The sequence below is a fragment of the Macaca thibetana genome, chromosome 15 (genome assembly GCF_024542745.1).
Source record: "Macaca thibetana thibetana isolate TM-01 chromosome 15, ASM2454274v1, whole genome shotgun sequence".
Classification (NCBI taxonomy): domain Eukaryota; kingdom Metazoa; phylum Chordata; class Mammalia; order Primates; family Cercopithecidae; genus Macaca; species Macaca thibetana.
The window spans coordinates 101429771-101442077 of record NC_065592.1 but is presented as its reverse complement, the minus strand read 5'-3'; the positions used below and the strand labels follow the sequence as shown (position 1 = coordinate 101442077).

Here is a 12307-nt window from a genome sequence, read left to right as displayed (position 1 = left end):
CCCACTTGGCTCCTCTAAGTTTCGGTGTCCATGGCCAAGGGCGAGGCCTGGGGTGCAGCTCAAGGTGCTGGGAGCCCTTGATGCTAGTGCAGAGCATGCCATGAAGGGGCGTGCTGGGAAGGACAGACAGCCTGAACATGCCATGGGGTGGGGGGGCGTGCTGGGAAGGACAGACAGCCTGGTAGCTCTGGGCATCTGGGTCAGGTGGAAAAGTCAGGACTTTCTCCTGGCTTGTGTGTTCTTGGTTGGTGCACCTGTGCTCTGGCTGTGGGAGCCACCCTTCGGGTTGACTGTGGTGTGCAGCTTGCTCACTGAACCACTCCTGGGTCCACCCACTGAGGGGCAGCCGGTCAAGTGTGCCGAGCTCCTCGAGAAGCAAGTCCGGCCTGTGTCCCTCACCGGGTCACATCCTTGACTGCCCAGCCTGGTGTCCGGCACCTCCTGCTGTGTGAGGGTCCTTTCTATCCGGATAATCTGATGAGCAATGTGATGATCCTCAGAAAGAGAGGGAGAAGTAGCCTTTTAAATAAGTGGAATACATGGAAAATGAAGCACATTTTCTACTGTGTGTCCCTGGATTTTAATGAGTCCTGATAAATGTAAAATATGCCACAGTGAAAAGCATCATTTGCTAGAACCCTAAATTAATTGGAATTAAAATATTTTCCAATCTTGAGTCAGAGATAAATGACAAGACAACGTATGGCCTCATTAGAGGCTTGCTGAGGAAGCCTGGTATTTGCACACAGACGTCTGGGGTGAGATTCGTAGTCGGGGTCTACCCAGCTGCCTGTACCACAGATGCTGGCAACGAAAGCGGATAGGGGGTGGGGGTGCTTTGGGGATGGTAAGACCTTCAGTCTTCAAAGACAGTCGTTTGTATTTGCTTTTGTGCCCAAAGTGCAGTTGGACCAGAAACATTTTGCACAACAAAGGATTTTTCTGGCTAAACTCAATCAGAAGCTTAAAGTTCTGTCATTTAAACTTACATTCTATAGACAGGTTAGTTGTTGAGGTTAGAGGATACTGTATTTGGTTTAAATTTAGACCTATAATTTTTCCTAATTTTTTTTTTTTTGAGACAGAGTTTCACTCTTGTTGCCCAGGCTGGAGTAGAATGGCACGATCTTGGCTCACTGCAACCTCCATCTCCGGGGTCAAGGGATTCTCCTGCCTCAGCCTCCCAAGTAGCTGGGATTACAGGCATGCACCACCACGCCTGGCTAATTTGTATTTTTAGTAGAGATGGGGTTTCTCCATGTTGGTCAGGCTGGTCTCGAACTCCTGACCTCAGGTGATCCACCCGCCTCGGCCTCCCAAAGTGCTGGGATTCCAGCCGTGAGCCACCATGCCCCACCAATTTTTCCTAATATTTTTAATAAAAGTTTTCGCAGCTGCAGAAGAGATGTATCACTTGTGTATCCTGGCAACCTAGATTGCACAATTGGGAGTGTGTGTGTGCACATGTCTGTGTGCCTGTGCATGTCTGTGTCTACATGTGTGTCTGTGTGTGCACGTATGTGTTCTTGCTGAACTATGACCCGTGACTCCCAAATGCCTTCACAGGCATCTCGTAAGAATAGTGACATTTTCTTATGTAACTCCAGTTTTGTCATTATAGCTAAGAAAATGTTCAATCATTCCCCAGTATCATCCTGTCTCCAGTCCCTGTTCAGATTTTCCCAACAGCCCCCAAACCTCCTTTCAAGGTATGATAAATGGTCACGTTCAGTGGGGTTCACATTCCCTAACCTAACAGGTGAAGAACCGTATGCTGCTTTAACCGGCCTTTCAGAGGTGTCAGCTGTGGCCTTCCACGTGGTCTGAGCCTTCCCGCTCTGCTTCCGAGAGCATGTTTCCAGCCAGCCTCCTGCGGCAGAGGTGCTGGGTGCCCTCACGCCGCGGTGGGCCCTGACTGTCTTCTTCAGCATCCCCGGGCTATTGGCTGCCAAGTGGCATCCCCATGTGTGTTCTGTGTGCTCTCTGGTTCCCGGCAGGCTCAGCCCCTCTCTCGTCTGCGCTGTCCAGATGAGTTTCTTCTGTCACTTGCTGGGTTTTGCCTGTTTTTGTCCTGGATGCCCTTTCTCACTCATTTGTCCACACTTCTCACATGTTCAGGGATGGAGACACCTCATCTGCCATTCTGTCGGCATTCCCCCCAGTGCGTCGCCTATTTAACCTTGCCGTGTTATTTCCCTGTGTGGAACTTTCCAGTTCTCTCTATGGTTTGCTCTGTGCATTTTTTTCCTCATGTGGCTGTGGGCACTCTGGCTGGGTAAAGAGATGACCCCCAGATGGAAACGCCAGCCACTGCTTTGTTTTAGTACAGTGTGGTTCTGTTTTTAGTATTCAGATCGTTGATCCATCCAGAATGCGTTTTGGTGGGTGGAGTGAGGTAGGGATTCTGCCCGTTTAAGTTTTTCTGTTTCCTATTTATTGGGTCACCTAGCTGCTTAGAATGCCATCTTTACTGATGTTAAAATTCTGCTCATGGGCTTCCGATCACATACTGAGCAGGTCCTGTATTTGGTTTGTCCTGGCGGCTTTCCAGCCCTAGAGCCATCAGCATTGCCATTTCCATTTTGCAGCTGAGTAAATTGAGGTCTGAGATCTTGAGAAGCTTGGCCACAGCGTCAGAGCAAGGGCATCAAGGTGCTGATGTCCAGACCTGAGCTGAGCAACACAAGCCCTGGCCCTGGTGGGCAAGACTCTCGTAGCTCCACACCCATCTGCTCGGCCCTGTTAGTCTTCTGAGAATAGCAAATTTGTAAAATGAAATGGTACGAAGACTCAGTATTACTACAGAAATTCAGCCATCTGATGATGTGCTTTCTTTTTATTCAATTGTAGAACTTAACATCCTTTAAGTTTCTGGGGAAAAACGAAGATGGCAAAGGAAGATGTCCTTTTGACCCAGCGCACAGCTACACATCCGTCATGGTTGGTGAGTCCTGCCCCTCCAGTTCCTTCACCCTGAAGATTACAGTGGCATGTTAATTACCAAACGGGATATTTGAATCTTCTCTGAAGTGCTGTCTTTCTTGGCTTTGTTTAAATGGGAGGTATCCTTACAAAAGGCACATGTGACTATATAGACCCTTTAACTTTTGAATTCATTGTTTGCAAGGATAGTAGCCTCCATGGTAAATGCCACTTTGTATCCATTGCTGGCTCATGTCATTTGGATAATCCCCTCATGCTGAGCAAATGCTCCTGTTTGAGAGTAAGGATTTGACCGAGCCACATGCTGTCTGCGGTGGTCTTGCACCCCTGAGCAAGTGGTCATAGCCTCGTGTGCACCCACTGTTGCATCTGCCAGCATTTTCCTGGCTGCGGGAATTACTTGCTCATGTTTACTTACTGCCCCATGACTCTTAAAATGCAGCTGAACATGGAGCATAAAATTATTCCCATCAAAGTGAGAGCACGCCTGTGGTCCTAGCTACTCGAGAGGCTCAGGCAGGAGGATAGGAGTTTGAGACCAGCCTGGGAAACAGCAAGAACTCGTCTTAAGCCAGGTGCGGTGGCTCACGCTTGGATCACTTGAGATCAAGAGTTCGAGACCAGCTGGCCAACAGGGTGAAACCCCATCTCTACCAAAAAAATATAAAAATTAGCCAGACGTGGTGGTGCGCGCCTATAGTCCAAGCTACTTGGGAGACTGAGGCGGGAGAATCACTTGAACTGGGAGGCGGACGTGGCCGTGAGATCACAGCACTGCACTCTAGCTTGGGTGACAGAGTGAGACTCTGTCTCAAAACAAAACAAAACAAAAAAACCTCATCTCGAAAAAGAAATAACTAGAAGACACAGGACACCCCAAAAGTTGAGTAGACTGTCTTTCCCCTTCCCCGGGGGGACACTTAATTGGGTTATCAAGGAAAACACTGTACTGAATGTTTTTCCCGGGGCTGGTGCCATAGCCTGAGAGGTTGGTTTCCTTTTCCTCTTTTCTCCTGGGCCCCTGCAGATGGAGAACTTTATTCAGGGACGTCGTATAATTTTTTGGGAAGTGAACCCATCATCTCCCGAAATTCTTCCCACAGTCCTCTGAGGACGGAATACGCAATCCCTTGGCTGAACGGTAAGGAGGAGCAGTGCACCGTAGTGGGAGGTGCATGTCTCCTCATGAGCACACACCCATTGATCTCTCCTTTTGCTGTCTCTGAGCCCTGGGGGCCCCTCAGCTTATGTCAGCCTGTGTTTGTGGGGGACACTTCCCAAACTGCCCAGAAATGGCCAGAGTCCCAGGGCACCTTGTTTGGTGTTCTCTCTGCTAACTGTCTTAAGACAGCTCACCACCAACCCCCCAAAAATGGATTTGGGAGACTGTCATAAAAGTGAGAATCTGATAGTAAATGGCAAACTCAAACTAATCAGATGGGGACATGGTGTAATTTCTGGAGTGATATTAAAGTGTGGTGCCAACACTGGTGTGGGACCTGCCTCCAGGCCCAGCCTGTAGCGCCTGGTCGGTTGGGCTCTGGGTGCCTTGTTGCTGCCAGCGGCACATGTCCGATGTCCGTCTTCAATGTGCAGGGAGAAGCTGGTGGCTGTTCATGGAGCCTTTTCTTGTGGATGCCAGCCAGTAGAGCCCTGGGTTTTGAACCTCTTGACCTCAGGGCAGATCCCAAGACCCAAGATTCAGGGACACTCGGCTCTTCCTCGGGGTGGGGCAGGATCTGGTGGTTAGAGTTTGTTGATTTGAAGCATGTGTTGTTTAAACCAGCAAATGCATACCTTACGTAGGTCTCGGATGCTGGTACGATCTGGCTCCCTGCCTTCCAGTCAGGAGGCCCAGCCTCAGTTCTTTGGGTGGGCCTGGGTGGGATGCGCTGCAGAACCACCACCGGGGGGTGCTCTCTGAGGCCGAGGAGGTGGGGGTAAGGCACCCTGTGGGCTCCGTGCTGTCATCATCCGCGGACCCTGGAGTTTCTGCTTGGGCTGTGGCATGTGCACACTCCAGACATCCTTGCAGGGAAGCCCTCAGGCCCCCAAGGCAGTGCAGGCTGGCCTCGTGACCTCGCGGGTACAGGCAGGCCCCCAGCTCTGTGTTCCGGGATAATCACTGTCCTCTCTCTGCAGAGCCTAGTTTTGTGTTTGCCGACGTGATTCGAAAAAGCCCAGACAGCCCCGACGGCGAGGATGACAGGGTCTACTTCTTCTTCACAGAGGTGTCTGTGGAGTACGAGTTTGTGTTCAGGGTGCTGATCCCACGGATAGCAAGAGTGTGCAAGGTGAGTGCCAGGCACTCTGGCTTCGCTTGGCCCCTGCCATGGCAGTAGTGTGCCTGGATGGTGGGTGGCTCCTGACCTTCGTCTGAAATGTCACTTTCCCTAGCACTTTATTCCCTTGGGCCTCAGATGCGGCTCTCAATGGATCTTATTTCTGGTGGTTATGGGGACCGAGGGAGTGCTGGCCCCCATGTGTGACTCATTAGCCTCCTGTTCTCAGGGGGTTCTGTCTTTTAACACACCCTCTTCAAACCTCCCCAGCTTATAAAAAGCAAGGCTTTGTGAAATGTATTCACCAGAGTCTGTTGGAATTTCACCATTTGTCTCTTAATCTATCTAAGAGTGAAACAGTAACCGACGGCTTAAGATTAAGAAGAGAGATCCAATACCAAAGTTTGTCAAAACACAAATCTTTCAGTATCTAAAAAGTAGAGGGGGATTGCCTTTAAAATGACACACTGTAGGCACAGCGCTCCGTGCAGGAGAGCAGCTGTGGGCTTGATTCTAGGAAATCTCAAGGTTGCTCAGTGGCAGTTTCTGGGAGGTGGATTGACAGGCCTCGGGAGCTGGGGGAAGCCACATGAGACACAGCCACCATGTCCCTGGCCGGGCGCTCATCTCAGAGCAGGTAGCCATTCATCTCTCGTGGAAATGGGTAGACAGTTCCTGCATGGCCCTTTCTCATCTAGTGATGACCATAAAGACATCAGAGAAGCAGGGTTCCGTTCATGCTTATGGCGCACAAAAGTGAGTGCTTTCGACGCCGTTCCCTTAACAACCATTGCATAAGGAAGAAGGTGGGTGATGCACACACCTGAGTATCCACCTCCTGCTTTGCTACCTGCCCAGGCCTTCTGTAGCCAGGGCTCACTGACCATATCTTCCAGCTATCCCCCAGCCATGGCTGCCATGCTCCTGTCTCGCAGACCAGGAAACCATCCTATCAACAGTGTGAGTGTCGGGGGCAAGCCAGTGCCCCTTGAGATGGGGAGGGTGCTGCAGTTCCAGGGCTCTTGGCAGGTGTGTGAAGTGCTCAGAATGCCCTCAGAGCAGCACTGGCCAGGGGACTCGAGCCCTCCCCTGCCATTGGGAAGCCAAGGATCAGACTTGCCTTGACCTTGACTTATTACCCAGCACTGAGTGTTTGCAGCGGGATCAGTGAGCAGATCCAGCGATGCACAGTGCAGCCACCCTGACCCCTCACAAGTCTCTGCAAGTCGTAGGCACACTGCCGTCGTCCCCACTGATCCCTTTTTTCCCCCCACGATTGTTTGAACTCCTGGGGTGGTTTGAGCTTAGCCCCCACAGCTCCTGCCTACTGCCCAGGCACACATGAACGCTTCACCTGCTGCCCATGACCTGAAAGCCAAATGAAACCCCTGATGAGAAATGCACTGGAAATTATTCTTTGCTAAAACATCAAGGAGGAAAATGAAGTCCTTTTATCAAAAAGAGAATTTGGGCTCCTGTAGTCACACAGCAGAGATGAAGAGGGAACATTTTCCCTGTGTCCAAAATAAGTAAGGCTGCTTCTCTCTCATATTCTTCTGCACTCAGGTTTTGTGATTTCAGTATTTCTCTCCAGACCACACACAGTCGTGCGTAGTTTATAATTGTGTCTTGGTCATTGGATCCCTGAAAAGCGTTTATAAAGAACTTAGTAGGCTCAAAGCACTTTAGCAGATACTTTGGGTAGAAAGGAAGTGAAGGCTCTGTTCCCTCAAATGGAGGAAGGTTCATACATTTGCCCAAGATAGGCTGCAGGGCCGGTGGCTGTCCCCTGGAAGGAGGCTGCTGCCACCTGCCCCACCCAGAGCGTGTTCATTGATGGGTCCTGGGTCAGGAAAGTCACACAATGCCAGGGGCCTTGGCAGTTGGAAGTGTGTGAGCGCGGCAGCACCTCTGCGGTTGCAGGACTGAGTGCTGGGCACAGGTAGGCATGGACGGTCAAAGGAGCTTTCAATGAGAGGGCTTTTGTCCTTTTTGTTTTGTGTGTTAACCTGGGAGCATTCTGGGATCCAAGCTGGAACCTGGATGCGGTGCTGCGGGCCACACACATAATTGCGACCTCTGTGCCCTGTTGTCCGAGCTTTGTTTCAGTCGGGCACAGCTGCGCTGTGCTGGGCCATGGAGGGGTGCACCTCTCACCTTAGTGCCTGCCCACAGGGGATCTGCTCTCGGCCCACCACGTCTTGTTGTTGGGGTTTTAGGGGGACCAGGGCGGCCTGAGGACCTTGCAGAAGAAATGGACCTCCTTCCTGAAAGCCCGACTCATCTGCTCCCGGCCAGACAGCAGCTTGGTCTTCAATGTGCTGCGGGACGTCTTCGTGCTCAGGTCCCCGGGCCTGAAGGTGCCTGTGTTCTACGCACTCTTCACCCCACAGCTGTAAGTGCTCTGGGTGGAGTCTCCCTCCTTGCTGCCTCGATGCCCGCCAGGCGGTCCCATCACCTCTTTCCCCTCCCCAGGAACAACGTGGGGCTGTCGGCAGTGTGCGCCTACAACCTGTCCACAGCCGAGGAGGTCTTCTCCCACGGGAAATACATGCAGAGCGCCACGGTGGAGCAGTCCCACACCAAGTGGGTGCGCTACAACGGCCCAGTCCCCAAGCCGCGGCCTGGAGCGGTGAGCTGGGGCATTGGGGGCGGGCCATGCTTTCCCTTCAAGGCCCAGGGCATGGAATCCGGTACAGACAGTGGGGCCTGCTCAGGGACTGGGTACTTGGCCACGCCAAGGCTCTCAGCATCGGGACTAGGATGGCCGATGAGCACAGCTCATCCTTCTTCCCTTTTGCGTGTTATGTAACAGCCGTTGCTACACTATTGCACAAACAAGAAGGCTGGGGCAGCTGTTTTGCACAATTGATGTTGCGTAACAATTAGGCCTGTTTCATTTTCAGTTTCTTACAGAGAAACACGTGATTCCTTGGCAAAGGCCTCTGCACCATCCACTAGTCAACAGGAGTCAAACATTTTTTTCTCCTAAATACAGTGAACTTTATGTAGACATTGGGAATTTCCAGGCCGATTCCCTCCCTCACATGGTGAAATGGGTGTGGCAGACATGTGCGCAGCCCTCTGTGGGGCTGTGACCTGGCCCTCAGAGCTCACTGCAGCACCAGCTCCCTCCCAAGGGCCGCTGTCCCTGACACCATCATGGCTCCTTCTGTGCATAGCTTAGTAAAATGTGTTCACTCATGGTCACAAATTTTGATTTACACACATCAGGGAGCTAGAACAGGAAAAAATAATCCCTTGGGCTCTTATACCATTTAAGATTGGCCTGGTTTTAGCCATGTTTAGCATTCTTTTCATGAGAAAGCTGCAAATCAGTGTTCTGTTTTTCAATTTCAAAAGCTCAATCAGTGTTTTTCACTTACAAATAGATGAAAATTCCTTTCCTGAGTATGTATCGTGAGTGCAGTTCTCTCTCGCAGATGGGTTTTATAACTGTGTCCTCTGCCGGCTGGGGAGAGGCCACCTTTCCGCATAGTAGTTATTCACTGCTACCCTCATTTCAAGGAATGCATTGTGTGGTTTCCAGGTTTTGCAGCCCGCCTGCGTTGGCTGCTTGTGTGGAAGCACCCGTTGGGTGGTGGGAGCACGAGCACGTTAACAGTGGGGGATTTCCTCCCTGCAGTGCATCGACAGTGAGGCACGGGCAGCCAACTACACCAGCTCCTTGAATTTGCCAGACAAGACGCTGCAGTTCGTCAAAGACCACCCTTTGATGGATGACTCGGTGACCCCAATAGACAACAGGCCCAGGTTAATCAAGAAAGATGTGAACTACACCCAGATCGTGGTGGACCGGACCCAGGCCCTGGATGGGACTGTCTATGATGTCATGTTTGTCAGCACAGGTGGGTTCCAAGGGCTTGGCAGGCTTGACAGTGACAGCACATCTGTGTCCTTTGGTAGGAAAATGGGCAAATCCAATTATTCTTTTGGAAGTAGTTCTGTTGCCTCCTTCGAGGTAACCCAGGAGGTTTGTGGGAACGTAAAAAGATTTCTGAGAAGTCACCACACCAGGTGGGTTTCAGATCTGGGACCACCAGGCTGCTGGGGATACTTGTTAGAAATAAAAATGCAAGTCCTGGCCTGCGGCTGGTTTGGGCTGGGCTGGTGCAGAGGAGTACTGGCCGCTGAGGAGTTGGGGCAATGCCCGTGCAGGGGGCAGGTGTGAGCCACCTGGGAGGAGGCGTCAGCCTGGCGTTTCCTAACTGCTGGTAGAAGACCACGTCCCTGCTTCCTGGCTGAGGAGCCAGGTTTTAGATGTGCCCTGGCATGTGGACTCTGAAATAAGCACTTCTGGAACAGGGACAGGGGCCAGGAGCCACAGTGGCTGGCAGTGCATTGTGGCCTGCCCTCGGAGCCTCCCAGCCGACCTCACATGCCCCCTGCCCTCACCGCCTGCCTAGGGCCCTTACCAGTGACACCCCAAGGGCTGGTGGAGCGTGGGAGCTGCCTCATGTGGCACCCAGCCGATGAGGATTATTGGGGTCAACAGTGGAACAGTTTATTTTCCTTGGCAAAAAACCAGAATCACCCGTAACACTTGGGTTTCCGGGTGTTTATTTTGCCAAAGGCTTTTCCTTTTTTTGTTTCTAATGTGAAATCATCATTGTTTCCTAAGTATCTTGTGGAGGGAATGACTTGAGAGTGAAGAGTGTGAAGTTTGCCGCTGTGGTCACTGTCCTTGGTTTCTGTGTCTGGGTTAGTGTCACTGACCTGTAGCTTTGACCCTGCAGACCGGGGAGCTCTGCACAAAGCCATCAGCCTCGAGCATGCTGTTCACATCATCGAGGAGACCCAGCTCTTCCAGGACTTTGAGCCAGTCCAGACCCTGCTGCTGTCTTCAAAGAAGGTAAAGTGATGCAGGCAGCCGGATGGGGGGCTTCCCGGCTCGGTGACTTTGATTCTAGGTGACAGGAGAGTTACCAAGCTGGGGTCGGGCTCCTAGGCAGGCCCCTCTGTCAGTCTGCCCTGGATGAGCCAACCTTCAGACTTTGACACAAAGCCATTCCGTGAGCTGTGGGATCTGAATTGGGGGAGGCAGGAAGGCAGACCTGGGGAGATGGGACTTTCTCTTCGAAGTTGCTGGACTGTCATTGAGTTGTTGGTGCAGGTTTACAGGCTGTGGAGAGGTGGGCAGTGCTCCATGAAGACACTTTTTTGTGACCTGAGCTTGGGGGGTGTGCAGACTGCATCTGTGGGATATGATAGTGATACAGCTGACTCGTCAGCATGGAAAATCCGCAAGAGAAGTGGTTCGTCTCATCTGTAAAGCTGTGTCCACCTGTGGCTGAGACTCTCGGGTCCGGCCTGCAGTACTCCCAAGCAGCCCTTGGCAGGGTTGGGTGGGCATCTACGCTGGCCTTTAGGGGGCTGCCTCTCTGGCCCTGGCTCCTGCCGGGACCTCCACCCACCTTGTGGGGTCCAGGCCCAGTCAGGCTCCTCCTCCCTCAGCCGGGAGCAACGGGCAGAGGAAGGGGGCCCTGTCCGGCCAGGTAAGATACCTACCCTCAGCAGGTGCGTACTTGCAAACGCCCCTCCAGGTCTTCCGTCCTCTTCCCTCCCCTGTGTCCACAAAGCTTGGGAGCCTGGGCCCTTTGACTTCCCTCCTCTGCTAATGGAGAGTTCTCCCTCAAATCTGAAAGGAAAAGAGAACGAAGTAGCCTGAGGGAGTCAGAAGCCACCGGGTTCTGGCATCTGTTCAGCCTCTCGGTCTCCAGCACACACACGGGGCCCTGGAGATTTGAAGGGTTGATGCTTTAGCCACGGGCCACCCCCAGGGCCTCGCCCCAGCCTCATTGTTGAAAGGAGGGGACCCAGAAGCTGTTCTGGGGCCATCGTGCTGTTCAGTGGCCTCAGCCAGACTGGGCAGGCACCTGTAACGTCTCTAAAATGTGGACTTCTCGTTAGAATAAGGATTGGGCCCCTGGTGTGGACATTTGTGAGAATGACACGCTGTTCCAAGGGTCACTTAGGGACCTGGGCTGGTGGAGGCTTCCAAAGCACATGGGCACTGATCCTCAAAGGCAGAAGGGGGTAGGGAGAGGAGGGCCGCATAGAGGCGGTTACGGGTCAGTGCCCACCTGCCATCTCCCAGGACTCGGTCACGTGGCCACACCAGGGCAGTCGGCCACACAGGGAGCCTCGCACCCAGGAGGAGGAGCCAGTGGGTTTGGGGAAGCGCTTGCTGGTCCTGCTGGACCACCTGACCCGCCTCTCTCTGTAGGAGCGTCCATTGGTGGGGATGTGGCTTAGTTGCCTGGACAGGCAGAAATGCATCCTGCCTGCCGTGGGGTCCTGTGCCTTCTCCTTGGGCCCCAGTAGCCTCCAGGTGGGGGTGCAAGGCCCAGCTCCATGGCCATGGCAGCAGGAAACGGCTGTTCAGTGGTAAGAAGACTGTGCCCCCCTCCCCATCAGGCTCTCTCAGGGTGATCAGCAAACAGAGAAACGGCCAGTGCCACGCCCTCCCCCCGTCCTACGGCTAGGGAGATGCGCTGTTCCTCCACCCTCACCTCCTCTCCCCCATGACAAGCATGAGGTTTTGCTTTTTATTTTGGTAAATACACATCAGATGAAACTTGCTGTCGTAACCATTTTTCATTGTGCACGTCATTGGCATTAAGAACATTCACGTCGTTTTGCAGCCATCACCACTGTCTGTCTGCACGGCGCTTTTCATCTTCCCAAACAGAAGCTTTTTACCCATGAAATACAAACTCTTCATTCTCCCCTGCTCCAGCCCTGGGCAGCCGCCATTCTGCTTTCTGTTTCTGTCTGGGTACCTTATATAAGTGGAATCACACGGTATTTATCCTTTTGTGACTGGCTTATTTCACTTAACATACTGTCCTCGAGGTTCCTCCCTGCTGTCTCAGGGGTCAGGGTGTTCCAAGGCTGCATACTCCTCTGTCGTATGTGAAGACCACATTTTGTGTACGCGTTCATCCCTTGATGGACACGGTTGCTCCCACCTTCTGGCTCCTGTGAACAGTGCTGCTGTGAACGTGGGTGTGCGGATACCTCAAGTCCTTGCTTTCCGCTCCTTGGGTGCACATAGCAGA

At 52.5% G+C, this 12307-nt stretch overlaps 1 protein-coding gene across 10 annotated transcripts in view; it reads left to right on the top strand.

The window, feature by feature from the left end:
* SEMA4D (semaphorin 4D) overlaps positions 1–12307 on the top strand; it is a 134135-nt gene that overhangs the window by 99880 nt on the left and 21948 nt on the right. For all 10 annotated transcript variants that reach the window (XM_050761259.1, XM_050761258.1, XM_050761257.1 and 7 more), the window contains 7 exons: positions 2851–2944; positions 3971–4084; positions 5086–5237; positions 7445–7620; positions 7701–7857; positions 8872–9094; positions 9983–10098. In XM_050761259.1, the coding sequence (XP_050617216.1) occupies positions 2851–2944; positions 3971–4084; positions 5086–5237; positions 7445–7620; positions 7701–7857; positions 8872–9094; positions 9983–10098 (1032 nt within the window). The remainder of the gene's footprint in view (positions 1–2850; positions 2945–3970; positions 4085–5085; positions 5238–7444; positions 7621–7700; positions 7858–8871; positions 9095–9982; positions 10099–12307) is intronic.